Consider the following 20,404-nt stretch of genomic DNA (forward strand, 5'->3'; position numbering starts at 1 on the left):
CAGAGCTATTGTTCCCAATAAGAAGTATTTGGACTAAGGGTCCTACTGCTTGTTCCCAATAAGAAGTATTTGGACTAAGGGTCCTACTGCTTTTCTATTTTTAGCATTGCTGTTATTTTTTATTTACTGCCATTAATCTTTTAAGTTGTTTTACTTAGTCAAATAACACTCAGTTGATCGTGGCAATAATATATCTTTGTGCTAAAGTGAGGCCTTAAGAATAGGACTAAGTAGTTTTATTTCTTTCCTATTTATATTCTTCTGTAGCAGCAGTAAGGATAATCAATAAAATATCAGTAACTTTCTTAATTTTCTTCTATTAATTTTCTTGGCTTTGACCGGGACCTATTAAAGTATACCTTAAGTAATATAAAAATATTTATATATTTAAATTGTTTTACAAGAAAAATATCTTTTTCATTTCTTAGAATTTTTCAGGTTATTATGTTTCATACATTTTATGTGTGTACACCTCAATAAGTGAATACAAAAATTAATAATTCTTACAATTAACGATTAACATATTTTTCTTTTTTAAATTAATTAAGAACACACATAAATTGATTGGTGACTAACTCTATTAACAGACAATGAAATATATATATATATATATAAAATTGAGTTTGGTTCAATGGTAATTACAAATAGTGTAAACAAATTAATTATTCAAATATATTTTAAAATTTCAAATTAAAATATTAAAAAAAAAAGGAAATTCTCTAATTGGTGCCAGCCGCCAATAAACAAAACTGAGCAGGGAGGCCCAGCTTCAATTTGGGGCTCGAACGAAGAACATGTGTGTAAAGTCAGCCCAATTGAATTAAAATAAAACCAAACAGTATGTGGCTGAAGGAGCTGGACTGGACTCACCTGAACAGAAGGGTAGAGCAGTGAGGGGAAGAAAGTGGTTACAAACGGACCTGATTTTGTCGTGCGATTAAATATTATTGGCGACGCAAATTTATGTATCCCAAAATCTTACCGTCGAAAATCGTCCGTACTCCATAGCTGAAAGAGAAATTTGTGCCAACAATTTTAGCGACGGAAATGACATCCGTCAAACGGAACTATAAGACCATCTTCTTTCAAATTTTATGCGACGAATGGTAGCACGTAAACGGCTAACCTTTGCATAAATAATGGACGACGCAAATATTGCGTTGCTAATGTCGTTGCTTATAGAGTTTTGCATGACTAAATGTGGAGAAACTTTAGAGTTTCTTGATTATTCTATGTAGGATTTGATATGAAACTAATCCTAAATTCAATTTATTTTTTAAAATTTAATATTTATTAAATTTATTTTAAAGTGATATATTTTTTTAAGATTGTAATTTATTACATTTATTAAAATTATTTTGAAATTATAAAATTTTAATTTTAATTAAAATTAAATAAAAGAAAAAAATAAAAAATACTAGTCATATATCTTGCTGAATTGAGAGCAAAATGGCTTGATTCAATTAAGCGTATTTATATATATATATATATATATATATATATATATATATATATATATATATATATATATATATATATATATATATATAAAATAACGTGTTTTCATTAAAAATCAAAGCTGCAGAACATCATTAACAAGTTGTTCAGAAACAGCGTAATTCTTCATGTAGAAAACAACTAAAAAGAAAAATAACACAGAAAAATTATGCAGGAAGCCTGGGAAATGAAGAAAACTGCGGCCTTCGTGGTGAATTGTGGGACTCCCGCATGCTCATTGATGGAGTTCAATATGATGGTGCGTGGGATACAAGTGTCCCCATTTCTTCCAATTAAGCAAGCGGTGGCTCTAGCGTTTGGTTTCTTAGAATACGCCCACAGCCTTCCAAAAATATTCAGCATCATCAATCCTCTATCAGCTATGCTTTCCGTGAAAATGTCCACTTCACTCTCTGTAATCTCATCAAACCTCAAGAAGAAAACAATCCCGTTTTATACACCGAACTCTATCACTACCAAACCACCGAACCATCCTTCTCTCGTACTTTCCTCTGCATTCTCAAAGGGAAAGATCCTGAACAGCCCTTTACACGACAAACCAAACCTTATATCCCTTGTCTCTCGCTTGCTACTAGTGAATGACCAATCTAATTACCCACCCGAAATCCCAGGCAAGAGCCCACCAGAGTTTCCTAGAAGGTCTAATTCTCCACCTTCAATTCCACCTGAGGTCCCGGAACTTCCAAACGCTCCGGAGATCGAAACCGGTCCACCTGAAGTCGAAACGCAACCTCCAAATATTCCAGAGGTGCCCACCCCGGGACCGGACTATTCTGTCCCACGGCTGCCGACTCCTCCGACGCCTCCTGACATTCCACTCCCGCCGCCGGGTACGCCTCGGCCATCACCACCTGATCAACTGCCCCCAAGGTTGCCGCTGGATCCAGATATTTTACCACCGCTGACTCATCCACCGCCGGATATTCCGCCACCACAAATTAAGCCGCCGCCTGAGCCATATGTGTCCTTTGTCTTCTGAAGGGTGGAGCGAGATGCGATTGCGGTGGCTGAATTGGTCAAGGGACCTTTATTTGAAATATATGGTTTTCAGGTTCTGCGGATGATGATCTTCCGAACTGATTCGCTGTTATTGCACTAATTTTAAACGATAGGGAATCTATTATCTGAAAAAACAATAAATCAATTTGTTTTTTGAGATTTGGTTTATTCGACATGGTTGTTAGCGTATGTTGAAAGGTTAGCAATGGAAATTAATTTAATTCTCTTTCAGAGCGAAGAAGAAAAATGCAGCAGGGAAGTGGAAGGCTTGTTCAATTAGATACTAATAATTACAAATAGGCAATTCATATTAATCTTAAGGATTATATGTATGCATATACACACTCGAGATTTGGAGGAAAGAATTAGGACCGAGCTCAATCGATGGCAGCCTTGGCCCGTTCTTAAACTCATCTGGAAGTGAAAGGGCTGGCCATGCATCTCCCAAGTAAAAGACAAGATGCCTAGAACTAGAAGCATATAATTTAAACTTGCGTGTCCTCTTCCAAGTTTTTTTTTTTTTTTTTTTTAATGCACTTCCAAGCCTATTAATCCCTTGAAATTTGCGGATAATGAATAAGAAATTCAATTAAACAATTTCAGGCTTCTATTTTTTTTTGAACTCAACAAGTCAAACTTTTTAATTTTTATGCTTAATTTTTATTATAGAAAACATTAATCACTTTATTTTAATTATACAAATTAAATAATATAAATATTTAAAACTAAAATAAGTCTATTAACTTTTATAACTTTTATAAACTGTGAAAATATTTTAATTAAATTTTTAAAAAATAAAAATTATGTCATAATTATTGAATTTGATAGGATTCTATATAAATAGGAAGATATTCTAATATTACTACATGGCTTTTTCTATTAAATTTTTTCTAATTTTAATTATTTATTTAATTACTTTAAATTATAATTAAGTTATTAATTTCTCAATTTTATTTATAGTTTATAAGTTATTTAATAGTTATCTTCTTAACACTATAATAAGTAGCCATTATTATGAGATAAGTTATAATATATTAATATATAATTAATTACGTATATTTATATATTTGTACTTATTTTATATATATATTATGATCATAATAACAATGAATTCATAGGACGTGAGGCGGTCAAACTATGAATACAATGAAATCTTAAGATCGGATAAATCATATCAACTCCCTTATTTCTTATAATCCAAAAGTTGATATAAACCTTAAAAGTACATCCAAGATGGTTAGAGAAACCCTACTCCTAATTTGCCAGAGTTTTGAAGAGTTACTAATAAAATTATTTGTATTAAAAAATTGTCAAGTACATCTACCCCATCCCAACTGGTCAAATAGGCAGTTAATTCCCTTTACTTGAACTTATCAGAGTTGTTAGAACAATAGGGATAGCTGATTTGATCCTATGATAAATGATGTTAATTGTAATCCCTCACTTACAGGAAACTTTACACGTAATCAGTTTAAATTGACTTCTCAATTCTAGAAATTAAAAAAATCCTCAAATAAAAAAGTCAGATTAATTATAATTCATATTCTGTTCTAAGCTAATATATTTAGTAAGATTCAACTAAAAGATTCATAATTAAAGCCTACATTCCAAGCTCAAAATCACCTGTCACTTTCCTCATACACTAGTTCCATCCTCATATCAACGCCAAGCATATCAACCGAATCCGGTTTCATTAGATATCGAAATAAATAAATAAATATATAAATTTTTATTAAAAATTTTAAAAATAATAAAAATAAAATATATAATAATTAATAAAAATTTAAGATATTATATTATTTTTATATATTAAAATTTAAAAATTTTATAAATTAAAATTATTAATAGACAGATTAGTACATGCAATTCACAATTTATCCTGATTTATATGGAGGACGGTTTGGCGCTTGAAGGAGTCTACTTGACACGTGCCTTGTAGAGAAGGTGAAAGAAGAACTATAAAGATTGAAAAAATGGGAAAATAATGATAATTACACCTCACTAAGTCAAGTATTAAGCGCTAACTTGGAGACGTAGCTCCAGAGAATAAAATCCACCGTCACTCTATCATTTCCAAGTCCCGTCTTGCTGATCGCACTTCCCCGACTCTTTCAAACCAAAATGGCATCCAAACTCGGCGCTTGCTCACGCGCAACCTCACGCTCTGCTCATTTCCAGGAAACCGGCAAACTCCTGTTTTTACCACTGGAACAATCGCTATTCGCTGATAAATCCAGAACCAGGATCATAGGAAGGTCGAGAATTAGGACTTCGAATGATGGGAACTCGTACCTGGACATGTGGAATAACGCCGTCGATCTAGACACGAACATTGAGTTCCAAAAGCTCAACGAAACAGTGTTCGGAATCGACAATGGCGATGATGCTGACAATGATGGTGGTCAGAGAGTGAATTTGAAGAAGAAAAGCGTGGACTTCAAGAAGATTTTTGATGTTCCCAAGGAGGAGAAGGACAGGATTCAACGAATGCAGGTCACTGATCGGGCTGCAGCAGCGATTGCGGCTGTTCGTTCCATTCTTAGTGAGAGGCGGTTTGGGAATAATAAGACAAATGACGAAGACGATAGCAATCTCAAAGGGGAAACTGGAGGCAGAGGGGGAGGGGGAGGAGGAGGAGTGGAAAGTAAACACGGAGGTAAAAATGGTTATTTACTCAATTTTGAGTCTTATGTATTTGAATTGTTTTATCAATCTTGGTAACTAATGGCTTGGGATTTGTGCAGGGTCTTTATTTTATATTTTGACAGCAAGGGTCCTTAATTTTGGGATGTTGGAATTTTTACCTGTTAACAGATAAAAAAAAAAAGCCAGATATGCTCTGATTTGTGTATTCTGTTCTATTATTGATAAGTATAATTACTACTGTGGAAGATAAAAAAAGAAAAAAGTATAATTACTACTGTTACTTTGAAAGCTTGATAAATCGCAAATTATCAAACAAGGAGACAGAGTGAGAAAGGGGAGAAGGACCTCCAATAATTCAAAACGTGGGAGTCATTAAGCACTTCTGTATGCTCCATCATGAATTTCTGAATTAGTTAACAATCCTGTCCTTCGTGGTAACATTTGTTTGCTCATATTCCTTGCATGTGATAGTTGACATGATACAATGTTTGTGCGCTTTCTTTTGCGGATTGGAAAGGGGTGCTGGGGCTTGGATGTGAGTGTGGCAGTTTTAAAATTTGTTAACAATTAGAAGATCACTTTCTTTCAGTCACATTCACTGCACAGCTATTTTTGCAATGGTATGGGTTGAAGTCTTTAAGATTTTAATATCCTTTATTATGCAGCACCAAATAATGAAAGCATTTTTGTGTCTCGATCTGAGACTTCTGGAAAGGGAGTACCTGGACCAGATTTTTGGTCGTGGATACCTCCTCCTGATACTGAGAAGAGTCAATATGATGTTGACTTGCTGGCAGCTAAAAGATCTTTGGTATCTTCTATTTTGGCAAGCCCTGTGGCAATGAAAGAGGGATGTTTAGGTTTTCTCAATATTCCATTAGAGAGTAAACTTTCAGAGACAAACTTCAGACCTCCTATTCCTCCTTTGCAGTCACTGATGGAGGTAAAAAAAGAAGAGGTCTCCATATCTGGTCTGGATATGCCTTCTCTTAAAGAGGAAGAACACAAACTTAATCTTTTATTTCAAGCACATGAACTAGAAGTGGCTCTTGTTCTTGATGAAGTGGACGAAGAATTTAGTGGAGTAGATCCAAATGGATCAAGATGGTGGAAGGAGTCTGGAATTGAGCGAAGACCTGATGGTGTGATTTGCAGGTGGACAATGACCAGAGGTGCTAGTGCTAACCAAGATGTTGAGTGGCAAGAGAAGTTTTGGGAAGCTTCTGATGAGTTTGGTTATAAGGAACTTGGTTCAGAGAAATCAGGACGAGATGCAACTGGGAATGTATGGCGTGAGTATTGGAGAGAAGCAATGTGGCAGGTTAGTATGTTTTTGATGAATTGCACTTGCTTCCTGTCTGTTTCCTGCATATTGGATTCTGTAATGTATGTTAGTCAAATTGGGCGAAATGGATACATTATAACAACAAACATGACAACAACCCAGATTGGCTCATCCTTTTGTTGATCAGTCAAGAGCGCATGGATTGATTGTCAAGCTTGTAATGGTCTTTGATAATGAGTCCGTAAGTACTAGATTTATCTTTAAGCCCAGTTGATTGTTCTGTAGCAGTCTCAACAGCTGAAGTCTTTACATTAAAACATTTAAAGTACTTATTGTCTGTGGTAACAGGTTTTGAAAAAAAAAATATTTAGCTTTTCAATTTTTTAACTGTGATTATGACTAATGATTTTTTCTCTTTGTTAAATTGGAGAAGAAATATCTTGTTGCCATGTCCAAAACAGCATAATTAGCTTGTATTGCACTGATATTTTTTGAATGTTTTCTTTTCACCAAACGAAACATGTCCATGGGACCTTAACAAAACTCTGCGCTAAACATTCCTGTTTTGGATCTTAATCACACGTACAGTGTATTAATTCAAATGCACAGCCCTCCGGTCTACTCTGCAATACTATATCTGCAATTTAAAAAAAAAATGATGCTTATGAATATAAATTCTTTTTCTACATGAATTGAAATAGTATATTTGATGCTTGTAGGAATCTGGGCTTGTGCATCTTGAGAAAACAGCAGATAAGTGGGGGAAGAATGGAAGAGATGATGAGTGGAAAGAGGAAAGTTTGGAACATTATGATGCCTCTAATCAAACAGAGAAATGGGCACATAAGTGGTGCACTGTTGACCCAACTACACAGCTTGAGGCTGGTCATGCTCATGTATGGCATGAAAGGTACCAAATGGTATATAGATTGGATAAAATTTGCTTTCTTCTGCTATCCTTGAGAACTTGTTGTAATCAACAACTGAAATATCATTTTGGACATGGACCAAGTAACCAAATATCCTTTTCACTCAAAATAGGTTCTATTTCAAATACATGAATAGATTCGGGCATTTTAATTGTAATTCTGGAAAATAGATCTCTAATGCACTCTTGGTCATAAAACCTCAGCAGTTCTAAAATATTGTACTGCAATTTGGACCCTGCATTTAATTTTATTCAAAACTAATTGGATAATATTATAATGACTTTTTGGAACATTACTGTTCTCAAGGAGTCTAACATGGATTACCGTGGGGTTATTTCAATTTATATGCCATAGTCAGTTTTATATCCAATCTGTAAGAGATATAGGTGATACGATGTAAGTGAGGCGTGTATTCACACTGCACTCACGCTATACGTACAGTGACATATGCTTGCTACGCTGAAATGGTGATTCAAAAAATACTGTAGTGATAATAGGTTCCTATAATTTCAACTTTTTGAAAGATAGGTTTTGCAGCTAGTTATACACACATATGTTTATATGTCATAAATTTGTGTGTGGCTTTCTAATTTTATTCTTGTTTTTGAGAATTTCGTTGATGTATTGGGTACCTGTTGTAGGTGGGCCGAGAAGTATGACGGAAATGGTGGCACCATAAAATACACTGACAAATGGGCTGAGCGATGTGAGGGCGATATCTGGACAAAGTGGGGTGACAAATGGGATGAACATTTTGATCCAAATGGTCATGGTGTCAAGCAAGGGGAGACGTGGTGGGAAGGTAAGCATGGAGAACGGTGGAATCGCACTTGGGGTGAGCACCATAATGGTTCTGGATGGATTCACAAGTATGGGAGGAGCAGCAGCGGGGAGCACTGGGACACACATGTGGAGCAGGAGACATGGTATGAGAGATTCCCACAATTCGGTTTCCATCACTGCTTTGATAACTCAATCCAGCTCCGGGATGTTCCAAAGCCATCTCTGATCGTCATGAAGTTCTGAAGCCATCTGTCCTACATGAAGCATAAATGTCGTGTTTTCTAGTATTGCACAGAAGCCGTAGAAACCTTTTCACATCAACTGCATTAAATTTTCTTTTGTCAACATAATACAATCACTTGGGCGTTTTCACATTGAATTATTTTTTTCATCATATGTTTTCTAATATATGTTTTAACTTATTTATTAAATAAATCTAAAAATAAAATTCAAGTTTGGTTGATTAAGCAATCGAGCTAAACTTTTTTTTTTTTTATCAAGAATTTGACCCATTTACATTCCTATTTTAAAAGTGCACATATTATCAAACTAAACTTGCGAGTGCTCACGGAGTTGGGTTCAATCCTTTCTTATCAAAATCTGTAAAGTTTAACATGGATTAGAATTGATAGAGCAATTTTATGACGAAAACACTGCAGGGACATGCACAATCAGCAGGGCAGAGCCAACAATTATTTTAAGTGGGGTCATTTTAATAAATTAATTTATAAATATAATATGTGAATAAAAAAAATAGTTTATAAATAACACATACATATATATAATTTTCAATCACAATAAAATATTAGAACAAACTAATAAAATATGAACGAGAAATCATTATAGCATATTTAACTTAACTACTTATTTTTAATTTTTGATTTAAAATTTATTTTTTTTAATTTATAGTTAGTTTAAAAATAAGTAGTTAATTGATTGGTAAAATTATTCAAAATTAAGTGTTTGGTTAAAAATTACTTAAAAAATAATTTAATTTGTTAAAACAACTAAAAAGTACATATAATTGAATATTTCGATTGTTAAACTTAAGATAATGTTGATATTTTTAAAAATTATTAGAATGAGATAATTTTACTTAATAAAAGAGTAGTTTTAAAATAATTAAATAAGTAATAAGTAAGGAATTCTTTATTTATGATCTATAACTTATTTTAAGTAGCTTTTTTAATTTATAAATTAAATTAAATGTTAATTTCTTTATAATTTTTTACTTATGTTTATATTTGATTGAGTTATAAATTAAATTGAACGCCCTCTTAATCTCATTCAATCATTGCTGAATAATTAAACTTTATACCATTTAAAGAATTTAAATTTAAAAATAAAAATTTATGAATCAGTAAGTAGGCTGTCAATTTTCCAAATTTGATTTATTTAAATTATTTTAAGTCAACATATAAAATATACCTTTTTTTTAATAATCTTCAAAGAGGAAATAAATAAATATTCTATATAACATTTTTATTTTAATTGTTTTCCGTAATTAACCCACCCACAAAAATCTAGCTCATTTTTATCATAACCAGTGGCATTTCCCTTGTCCTCCTTCTCAGCTTCATGCATATATAATAAGTGAGGACGTAAATGAAATTGCCAATAAAAGAAGTAGCTTTGGATTAAAACCATGAACAACTAGAGCTATCAAAGGGTGTGGCTTTATTCCTCGTATTAATATTGGGCCTGTTAACTTGGCATTGTAAATGTTCATTGCAAATTAATCCAAAGATGACAATCATGCATTACCAGCTAGCAAATTCCACTTCACTTTTCACGTGAATTTATGGGGAACGACACTGTTTTTGTGCAATTTCAACTGGAGAAAATGTAATAACCATGGAGGTGGTTAGGTTACCACATCTTTTGGTGCCAGGATATGCTTCTTCATACAGGAAAAATAATTGCACCTGGTCACTGGAATATACTTGATGAATGAATATCCATGAAAACCAGTTTCAAAATATTTTATGAATGGCAATGGTCATATATGGCAATGGCTTCTAACTTGATAATAACAGCCCTACCTAATTTCTCCATTGTATTTCATTGGCTTAGAATTTAAGAAAATGCTATGAGCTTGTCAATAATAATGACCATATGGTAATCAAGGAGGATGAGTAATCTCCGAAAGCCCATAAGCGGACCATCTTATTCAGACATCAGATGAAAGCCCATTTTAACGAGGATCAAAAACGGTGTAACATATTGCCGTTTCATATAATTAATGAGGACAGAGAACGTCTGACAACAGCCATCCGATCCACCCATCTCTCACAACACATAAGCCACTAGCTACCACTGCCATTAAATTTCTAGATTGCGGTGGTGCCCCTCTTTCTCAATGTTAGAAAATTCCATTTCATTTTCCTCGAGTCTGAATCTCCAACCCTCCTTCTCCTACCTTGGTAAGCCATTTTTCCTGAGCTGTTTGCAGTACACTAGTGCAGATGATAATTTACAGTTGCCTGTTTATTGCATGGCCGTAATTTAAGATCAATTGATTGTTAGAAGAGGATTGAACTATATTTCCATAGCTGGATTGAGTGTCTGTTTTCTTTCTAGTTAATAGCTTTACATTGATGAAGAAATAGCACACCACGGTTAGAGTTTTTTGTGTTTTTTTTTTTTTTTTTTTTTTTTTCTTGGGTATGTGATGGCTGCTTCATTGCTCAATGGAGCTGAGAATCTCAAATTCAGTAGTGGTATAACACCATCAAGGCTAGGCTATGTAGGGTCAGATTTCCATATTAGTTGCTTACCCAAGAAAAATTTATTATTCTACAATAGGAATACCCAAAGCTCCAGAATCTTAGCTCCTAGTTGCAGTATGTCATCCTCAAGGCCTGCTTCACAGCCTAGGTTCATACAACACAAGAAAGAGGCATTTTGGTTCTATAGGTTCTTGTCTATTGTGTATGATCATGTCATAAACCCTGGTCATTGGACTGAGGATATGAGAGATGAGGCACTTGAGCCAGCTGATCTTAACAATAGGGGTATGACAGTGGTAGATGTTGGTGGTGGTACTGGGTTTACTACTTTGGGTATTGTTAAGCATGTGGATGCCAAGAATATCACAATTCTTGACCAGTCACCTCACCAGCTTGCAAAGGCTAAGCAGAAGGAGCCCTTGAAGGAATGCAAGATAATTGAAGGAGATGCAGAGGATCTTCCTTTTCCTACTGACTATGCGCATAGATATGTGTCTGCTGGGAGGTAATAGGCAGTCACTGTAATGCTGTTCTTCAACCTCTATTTTGAATTTTGTTTCAATGCTAGATTTCTTTGGGGATAAATTCTCTACAATGTCATTGGGAATTTATAGTAAATTTCCCCCTTAATCCAATTGTTAATACTTAATAGGCTTTAGCTGAATGAGATTATTCATACTAAATTTGGGATACATGACTAAAAGAAGTTGAATATGCTAGTGCCATAAAAATCATAAATTTTTAAGGGTTCTCAATACCAAACGTGATATTATCTTCCATATCTTAGTTTCTAAATAATGGGATTCTAATTCCTCAAAAAGCTGTCAATTCTATTGCTAATTGCTCAATATGGCATTTCTCTATATTATCAAATACTGTGATTATGTTCCTCAGCATTGAGTACTGGCCGGATCCACTGCGCGGCATCAAGGAAGCATACAGGGTACTGAAAATAGGAGGAAAAGCCTGTATTATAGGTCCTGTGTACCCAACCTTTTGGCTGTCTCGCTTTTTTGCTGATATGTGGATGCTCTTCCCTAAGGAAGAAGAGTACATTGAATGGTTTAGAAAGGCTGGGTTTATACGTATCGAATTGAAAAGAATTGGCCCAAAATGGTACCGTGGTGTTCGTCGGCATGGGTTGATTATGGGTTGCTCTGTAACTGGAGTTAAGCCATTTTCTGGAGATTCTTCCCTGAAGGTTAGATGCCTCATCTCTTAACATCTGCATATTTTTATGTGAAACTTTGGTGGGAGAAACTACTGATTTTTTGCTTGATGTCATTGTTTAATTATTATTCCACTGGATTAATCTATCAAACACCCATAATTGTGTTCCTGTACTTTGTTTAAAATTTTTTCGAAATGATCATGTTCTTAGAATCTATCAGTTGTATTAAAATTTACCAAGAAATCTATGATGGTGTTAGGATTGTTAATAGATTTATGGAGCGTTGAGTTGTTTTTTTCTTATATCATTGGATTTAGCTTGTAGCAATACTTTTCCATCAGCCACTTTGGGTCTTCCATTTAAGAATTTTACTAAAATTTGGTGTACCAGATTCTCACGTTTAGAAATTAAAGCCTTTAAGGCAAAAATCTTCTTGAGACCTCGTCCTGATGATTTAAGGACTGAGTTTGTTTCAACCTGCTGCTTGCATTGAATATTCTACTGCATTGTAATTTTCCTGGGGCAATATCAGACGTCTTTGAAATTAATGAAGGGACAAGAAAATGGAATAGCCTTATGGAATAAGAAAAACAAGTTCGGATAAGTTGTATAAACAATTCAGTTTTGAGGTTTCAAAATGAGAGGAAATTTGGCGCTGTTCTTCTGCTTGTGCTGAGAACTGGAAAATGTGATGATGTCTTTTCTTCCATAGTTGATTGATGAGGGGAAATGCCAGTTAGTGCGGCTAAGGAAGCAAGAACAATAGGTATATGGGTTTCCCTTTATCTAATCGTGAGAATGGCATTCTTTTGCATTTGACTTCCATTTAACTTTCTTTCACTTTGAATGCCCTAAGCAATTCAATCTATGACGACCAACTTTGGAAAATAAATATTGGATTAACTCCATCTTTTGTAGTTTCTTTGGTAACACTCTTCAGTTTTAGGCATAAAGCACTTGGTTAGCAAGCATAAGGTTTTATTCTTTGGTCATTGCATTATGGTGATTTTTTTTTTTCCTGTTCCACATTAAGCTTCAAGTACAACGAATGTTGCAAAGTTCTTCATAACTATTCCAGGGTTCATTTCACTTTTAAAATTTATTAAACGTGAATATATCTTGATGCAGCTTGGTCCAAAGGCTGAGGATGTGAGAAAGCCAGTAAATCCTTTTATGTTCCTTCTGCGCTTCATTCTCGGGGCCATAGCAGCCACGTACTTTGTGCTGGTTCCCATCTACATGTGGATCAAAGATCAAATTGTTCCAAAGGGCATGCCCATTTGAAATGAGCAGAAGCATGGGAATCAATTCATTGATTACCATTCTGCAGTTGTTTCAGAATGATTAATTGTGGTTATAGCACTGTGTTATGTGTCATAGAATAGGATTAAGTCATTGGCCGTTGAACAGGGTAATCTCCGTCAATGTTGGATGGGTTGCCTTTGTTGGTGTTTCGGCCTTTCCTTGAATGACCTATGGTGGAAGGAAATGAGAGCTCTTTTGAGGGAGCTTTGAGAACCTCTTGCAATTTGTAGTGAAATTCTGCTTATTTTATTCATTTAACGTGTTCTCCTGGTATAGAGATTGCATGGTCACATAAAAGGAATAATCTGTAATTATAGCCAACGTTCAAGGCTTAGATCAAGAGATTAAAGTCATAATGATATCCTAATAATTATAGCCAGCAGACTTAAATCAAGAGATTACAATAAGAATAGTATGATAATTTGATAATATCCATAAAATCTTGATATGATTAGTTGTTACCGTCATTTTGGATGTTATTGCCTTCTTTATTCTACTGTCCATGTCTTGCATAAGTCTTGCCAATGAATGCATCTCTGACACACTGATTAGCCTGTGTTTCTAATTTATCTTTTGAAATTATCACTGCTAAAGTAATCGCAATGAGGAATATTAAACATGGAGAAGGATGACATGCTTCTTTTTTCATTCTATATTCCAATTCTACAGCCTCTGTACGGTTATTGGAATGATAATACAGAGCATGTAACAAAGTTGATACTAACCGCAGCACTCTGTTCTAAATTCTGTTGTTGCATTTGTATAATTTAACCATGCTAGTCATGAGAGTTCTTCATGACAAGGGGGATTTCTGCACCCCGACAGAAGGATATTTGCTACGAAGAAACAAGGAATGGCTTGGATAGAAATCACCATTTCATTGTCTTTAAGATCCAGAAATGACTTGCTGTATACAAGCAAGTGAAAGGTACAGAGCAGAAAGAGAAGATGACCTGAGAGGAATTAGGGAAAAGATACACTTGTATTTTATTAATCATCATTAATGAATTTTAGCTCAGATCAAGTGATAATTGCCAATTCATGTGACCAACAATCGGCATACATAACATTAACCCATCTCTTTAATTAAAGGACTCGTGTAAATAGAACTCCACTTACTCTTATTACAACGCTTTAAGTCTATAAGCAGGTACCCAGAAGGTAACTACTCATAATATATTTTGGAACTTGGCATCCGGAAGGTACATCGAGAATATTACATATAATATCATCACGGGCAATGGGAGGTTGACCTAATGCATATTCAAGGCCTTCCTTTCATTAAAGGATATGTAACTATTATCTACAATGTCTAGAGGCGGCAAATCAACCATCTTCTCTATTAGTGTTTCCAATCATAATATTTTACCCACTCAGCATGCCTGGCATAATTCTGCAAGTATAGACCATCATCTCTTTCAGACCAGTTGCAATGTTTATAGTCGTAATCACATTTTGCTACAAGGTTTTTCTTAGCCCAGAACACGTTGTAAGTGCCACCACGAAAATTACCCCAAGCGAAATGGCACCAGAAAAGTGTTGTTCGCTTCCAGTTAATGCGAAATTGGAAGTGGAAGTGTTTGTTCTGCATCAGTTCTTGGTTACCCAAATCATCGTCTTTAGATTGACAATGCAGATAGAGGGTATTGTTGCTCAGGTCATTGAAAACATTGACATGAAACTTTGGGACAAGGTCGAAGGCATGGCTAGGTTCACTCGCAACCAATGCCAATAAAAGTAGGAGGGCGACATGGATGTTTGAAGCTCTCATGATTCTAGCTGCAATAAATGGTGTATGGTGTGGTTTTCCAAGGCTATAGTTCAATCTTTTTATACAGCTTTTACATCTTTTAATTTCCCTCGCGTTTCTCCTACCTCCGTTTGATCTTGGACAATTTTTTTTTTATAATAATTTTTACAGTGGGGATGATACATGCATGATGACATATATAGTTCCACTAAAAGTTTGCTCCATTTGGCCAAAACCATATTCAAAAGAATTTGGCTTTAATTCAAAATCCCAAAAACCAACAAAAAGTACTTTCAGTTGTAATTGTCCATTCAATAATGATCGTGCAAATTGTATGAAAGTAACTTGAAAGAAGGTGAATAATCCTCATTAGCAACCCAAATTCATGAGAGCTTTTAGTAATTACGTGGTCATTCTCATGCTGAATTGCAAATCTACAGATGATGATATCTGGGTGAGCATTATGGTTTTGCGTTGCAATTTCAATTTGGGAAACCATTATATGAAGGAGCTTAGAGGTCGAAATCCATGTAACGTGTCAATTGCCAATAAAAAATACCCCAAGGCAAAAGCACCCTATTAATCGTAGGGACTAGAAACTGCAGTAAGGTAAAGTTTTGTACAGGGAGAATGAAGATAATCTAGAAGCAACCTATTCCTGGATTGAAGATTTGTTCATGTTGACGTGAATCTGTAATATCCGCAATGCAGTAAAAGTGATCTTCATCAAGGAAATGCATGCAGCTTAACCTGCCTCCTTAATTGGACTCCTGTAAATAGAAATCCACTTCTTATATTTTCTTCTCTTTTCTTTTCTTTCCTCATATATAATCAGTGATCTGGATGTCCAGTTAAGGATGGACTAATTTGCAATTTACTTGGAAATCCGTTAAGTCCATTTAGTTCCATTTTCACTTGAAAACTCAATATTTTCAATTCTGGCAGATGTTCAGAATAAAATGCAGAGAAAACGAAACAAAATATTTGTTCTATTAATTCGAATCTGGAAGCACATTGGATGAATTACAGACAATGAGAGTTCGACCTTATTGCACATTCAAGACCTTCCCACCATTGAAGGGTATGTGTTGACTGAAATGTGATTTTTCCTTAATACTTAGTTGCTTAATTTTATGCTGAAATTTGTACTGAAAATGCATTTTTTACTGATGTATTTTTACAGCAGTGTTAGGTAACTTTTTACCATACTTCCAGCCATGTTTTGCTTATTTTTTAGTTGCTAGAGAAGTTAGTTTTTTGTAATCAGTGTAAACAACTCTCTCATGTCTATTTTATAAATGAAATTCTATCTCTCAGTGTAAGGGGGTTCTGCTGAAGAAGATTTTTGTTTTTTCTTCTGTTTTGCTTTGGTTTTTATTTCTCTGTTTTTGAGAATTCATTTTTCTGCTCAAAATTCAACAGTGGTATCAGAGCTTCTCATGATCTTTGAGGGCCTGTGATTGAGAGAAAACAAGTGAGAATCCCATTTACAAAAGAACCAAAACACTAGAAAGTTGAGAGAGATGGCTTCAAGTGGATACTCTGCTCCACCTCCTCCTGTATTTTCTGGAGAAGGTTACTCTATTTGGTCTGTGAAGATGAAGGCTTATCTCAAAGCCTTTGACCTGTGGGAAGTCATCAAATCGAAGGCAACCAGGTCCCTTAAGGGAAGATCCCACTCTTGCTCAGTTGAAAGCACATAGTGAGGAGTGTGCTAAAGGGTTTAAGGCTTTGTCTTGTATACATTCTGCTGTCTCTGATGTTATTTTTACAAGAATTATGGCTTGTGAAACTGCAAAGCAAGCTTGGGACAGACTTAAGGAGGAGTTCCATGGAAGTGAAAGCTCAAAGCAAATATCAGTGCTGAATTTAAGGAGGGAATTTGAGGTTTTAAAGATGAAAGAATCTGAAACTCTTAAGGAGTACACAGATAGATTAATGTCTGTGGTCAATAAAATCAGATTATTGGGTGAAGATTTACCAGATAAAAGGGTTGTGGAGAAGGTTCTTGTAAGTCTACTTGATAGATTTGAGCCTAAGATCTCATCCTTGGAAGATTCAAAGGATTTGAGTAAGATCACCTTACCTGAACTTATAAATTCCTTGCAAGCCATTGAGCAAAGAAGAATTATTAGACAAGAAGATGCTTCTGAGGAGGCATTTGTTGCCAAACAGAAAGGGAAGCAAGTGATGGAGGTTAAGAAAAGTTCAAAAGAGAGAGACAACAAAGGGAAACAACCTGAAAGTAGAAGTGAGGCTGTCAAGAAGAGCAGATTTCCACCTTGTCCAACTTGTAAAAAAACAAATCATCTGGAGAAGGATTGTTGGCAGAAGAATGGTGTAAAACCCATACAATGTCACTATTGCAAAAAATATGGCCACATTTCAAGAGATTGCAGAATCAAGCAAGGTAAAGCTCAAAAACAACAACAGGGCCAGCAAGCAAATTGTCACGACCCAAAATTCTGAACCGTGACCGGCGCATAATTTAAGTATTCTTAAATAATGCAAGCCTTATCAGAATATCTTGAATAAATATATTGTTACTTACTAATCCCAAAAATAGACAAAATCCAAATAAACAAAATGCTGAATAAACATCATAAATATCCCATAGGTAAACTGCGGAATCTCTACAGATTTCAATAAAAACTTAAATTGTTCAATAAACTAAACTAATTATTAGCCCGAGAAAACATGAATTCGAGCATACCATGAAAACAAATCAAAGTTGTCCCTCTCCAGAAAATGGACTGAATATTTGGATCAGCTGCAGAATTCTCGATGCAAAGCAGGATATGAGACGAGAAAACGTGGTTTGAGCTAGATGCTCAGTGAATGATAATTATAGCACACAACGGAATAGGAACAGGCAGACGCTTGATTAATTTCACAATAAATTTTCTATTCAATAAAATCATGCTCATGCTGTCAAAAATCATTAATAAAATAACTTCATAAAAACATAAATATAAAAGAAATTCATTCAATAAAAATTTTATGTAGTACGATTGCACGGGGTGATGATACCCCACATCACCAAAGGCGGATGGTAAGCGCTACGGATATCGAATACTTTCCTCCTCCTTCACAGATATCAATGCATATGATACTAATGCAAACCATAAACTGCAATGATGCATGACTCGACAATGCAACCTAATACCGTGATAGTCCACACGGCGGGGCCAGATAACAGAAACAGATACTGGGCACAGGTACCAATTCAAAATAGAAAATCAATTTGTATAAATCAATCAAAATCAATAAAAAAATTTCAGATAGCAAACAATAACTGATAGTGCAATTCTAATAGTGTATTTCAATAATTTCAGATAGTCAATAAAATCAAATCAATCTCAAATCAATTCAGTAACACATCGGTAAATTTATAGTCAAATATCAATCAATATAAATACATTAAAGGCCTGTTCCCGGAATCCTAATGGGTCTAATGTAGAGATAGTTGACAAAATCAATTATTTAATCAAAATCGAAATAAAATTCAATAATAAAATAAAACTTTAGAAAATCACATATAAAATAATTGTTAAAATATTGATTTAAAATTTCATTTAATAACAAACTTAATGCTAAGAAATTTTAAAAGGGACTAAAACGGTGCCATGTACTATAATTACCACTCACCTGGAACTTCCAAGACAATAGTTATTTTCAATGGAAGAGAGACAATTTCAACTGACTGATTGAATATTCAAATCTCCTACACACTCAAAATATAAGAAAGAAAAAGAGAAAAAAAAATTAAATAATATATATATATATATATATATACACATTTGAATCTGTGCATGTGGGACGAATGGTTTGGGGATTTGCGGTGGAGGATTTGTGCATGTGGGAGGAATGGTTATACTGACATATATATATATATATAATAATTAATTATTGTCTAATAATAATTATGATTAATTCAATTCAATATTAATTATCAAAAAAATAAATTTGTAGAGTAGTTGTAACAGATCAAGAAAAGAAAATAAAATTAGATTTACCCATTATTGAACAAGGGATGAGAATTTTTACCTTGAAAATAGAATCGAAGGTGATGAATAGAGAAGTAAAAATTTAGGGATTCTCTGTTGAGAGTATTTGATAGAAAAAGGAGGTGACAAACAGGTTTTAAGAGCAAAGTTTAGCAGAAGAGATGATTATGGTATATATATATTTTTCAAGAGTTCTATTAGGTGTAGAGTGGGATAAGAGTTATTATTGAACTGGGTTGTTTAGATTGCAGATATATATTTGATTTCAAAAATAATATATATATATATATATATATATATTTATAAATATATTAAATTATTATTAGCTAATTAAAATAAAATAATAATAAATAATAAATGTATATGGGTTTCCACACAAATTTTACTGATGATCAACCAAAGCAGCAAGAAGATCATTTGTTCATGGTTTCTCAATCATGTAGAGCTATTGATAAGTTTATTTGGTTCATTGATAGTGGCTGTACAAGTCACATGGCTAGAGATGAAAGCTTATTTACCTCCTTAAACAGATCAGTGAAAACAAGTGTCAAGATGGGAAATGGAGAGATGGTTCAGGTTATGGGCAAGGGTACTGTTGCTATGCAAACAAAGAAAGGTACTAAGCATATTTCTGATGTTCTCTACATTCCTAGCTTAGATCAAAATTTATTGAGTGTTGCTCAGATGATGAAAAAAGGTTATTCCTTGTCTTTCAAAGATTGTTGGTGTCATATTTATGATTCCAATAATTCTAAAGTAATGGAGGTTAAAATGGTTAATAATAGCTTTCCTATAATGTCTGGCAATGGTACTGATCATGTATTTACAGCTGCATCTGATGATTCTTGGCTATGGCACAAAAGATATGGGCATTATAACTTGAATTCTTTGAAGTTTATGCAATCTCATGATATGATTAAAGACATGCCTGTTATTTCTAATTGTGATGAGGTATGTTCTAGTTGTCAATTTGGAAAATTGCATAAACAATCATTTCCCAAGAATCAAGTTAGAAGAGCTACTAAGAAATTAGAAATTGTACACACTGATGTATGTGGCCCTATGAGTGTGCTTTCTTTGAGCCAAAACAAGTACTTTGTGTTGTTTATAGATGACTTGACTAGAATGACTTGGGTGTATTTTCTAAGTAGCAAGGGTCAAGTTTTCAGTGTTTTTAAGAAATTTAAAGCTTTGGTTGAGAAGCAAAGTTGCTATGTTATTAAAAATTTGAGGTCTGATAATGGGAAGGAGTACACCTCAAATGAATTTGACAAATTTTGTG

The 20,404-nt window shown here is 34.2% G+C and overlaps 3 protein-coding genes across 4 annotated transcripts; 2 read left to right on the top strand and 1 right to left on the bottom strand.

Moving 5' to 3' along the window:
- The first annotated feature begins 4,451 nt into the window (after positions 1 to 4,451).
- On the top strand, positions 4,452 to 8,539 carry LOC110636206 (protein LIKE EARLY STARVATION, chloroplastic). Its single transcript, XM_021785791.2, has 4 exons — positions 4,452 to 5,173; positions 5,829 to 6,484; positions 7,168 to 7,358; positions 8,019 to 8,539. The coding sequence occupies exons 1-4, from the start codon at positions 4,639 to 4,641 to the stop codon at positions 8,401 to 8,403; spliced, it is 1,767 nt and encodes a 588-aa protein (XP_021641483.2). The 5' UTR covers positions 4,452 to 4,638; the 3' UTR covers positions 8,404 to 8,539.
- Positions 8,540 to 10,423: 1,884 nt separating this feature from the next.
- Positions 10,424 to 13,618, top strand: LOC110636214 (2-methyl-6-phytyl-1,4-hydroquinone methyltransferase, chloroplastic). Of its 2 annotated transcripts, XM_058136399.1 has the most exons (4): positions 10,429 to 10,583; positions 10,966 to 11,394; positions 11,784 to 12,090; positions 13,189 to 13,618. In XM_058136399.1, the coding sequence occupies exons 2-4, from the start codon at positions 11,006 to 11,008 to the stop codon at positions 13,342 to 13,344; spliced, it is 852 nt and encodes a 283-aa protein (XP_057992382.1). In that variant the 5' UTR covers positions 10,429 to 10,583; positions 10,966 to 11,005; the 3' UTR covers positions 13,345 to 13,618. The 2 variants fall into 2 exon arrangements, with proteins under 2 accessions (XP_021641495.2, XP_057992382.1); XM_021785803.2 differs by having other exon boundaries at positions 10,424 to 11,394.
- A 962-nt stretch (positions 13,619 to 14,580) lies between these two features.
- On the bottom strand, positions 14,581 to 15,217 carry LOC110636509 (S-protein homolog 29-like). The gene has a single exon (XM_021786243.2). It carries the CDS (start codon positions 15,134 to 15,136, stop codon positions 14,708 to 14,710), a length of 429 nt encoding a protein of 142 aa, XP_021641935.2. The 5' UTR covers positions 15,137 to 15,217; the 3' UTR covers positions 14,581 to 14,707.
- Between the last annotated feature and the right edge of the window lie 5,187 nt (positions 15,218 to 20,404).

This window comes from Hevea brasiliensis, chromosome 15 (assembly GCF_030052815.1).
Source record: "Hevea brasiliensis isolate MT/VB/25A 57/8 chromosome 15, ASM3005281v1, whole genome shotgun sequence".
In the NCBI taxonomy this organism is placed as follows: domain Eukaryota; kingdom Viridiplantae; phylum Streptophyta; class Magnoliopsida; order Malpighiales; family Euphorbiaceae; genus Hevea; species Hevea brasiliensis.

Bases quoted from the DNA above. Each gene is read 5' to 3' on its own strand.
- LOC110636509 (XM_021786243.2), bottom strand. From the start codon at position 15,136: ATGAGAGCTTCAAACATCCATGTCGCCCTCCTACTTTTATTGGCATTG.
- LOC110636214 (XM_021785803.2), top strand. From the start codon at position 10,832: ATGGCTGCTTCATTGCTCAATGGAGCTGAGAATCTCAAATTCAGTAGT. The intron at 11,395-11,783 runs GTAATAGGCAGT...TATGTTCCTCAG, and splicing joins AGATATGTGTCTGCTGGGAG to CATTGAGTACTGGCCGGATC. The intron at 12,091-13,188 runs GTTAGATGCCTC...ATCTTGATGCAG, and splicing joins CTGGAGATTCTTCCCTGAAG to CTTGGTCCAAAGGCTGAGGA.
- LOC110636206 (XM_021785791.2), top strand. From the start codon at position 4,639: ATGGCATCCAAACTCGGCGCTTGCTCACGCGCAACCTCACGCTCTGCT. The intron at 5,174-5,828 runs GTAAAAATGGTT...TTTATTATGCAG, and splicing joins AGTGGAAAGTAAACACGGAG to CACCAAATAATGAAAGCATT. The intron at 7,359-8,018 runs GTACCAAATGGT...TACCTGTTGTAG, and splicing joins GCTCATGTATGGCATGAAAG to GTGGGCCGAGAAGTATGACG.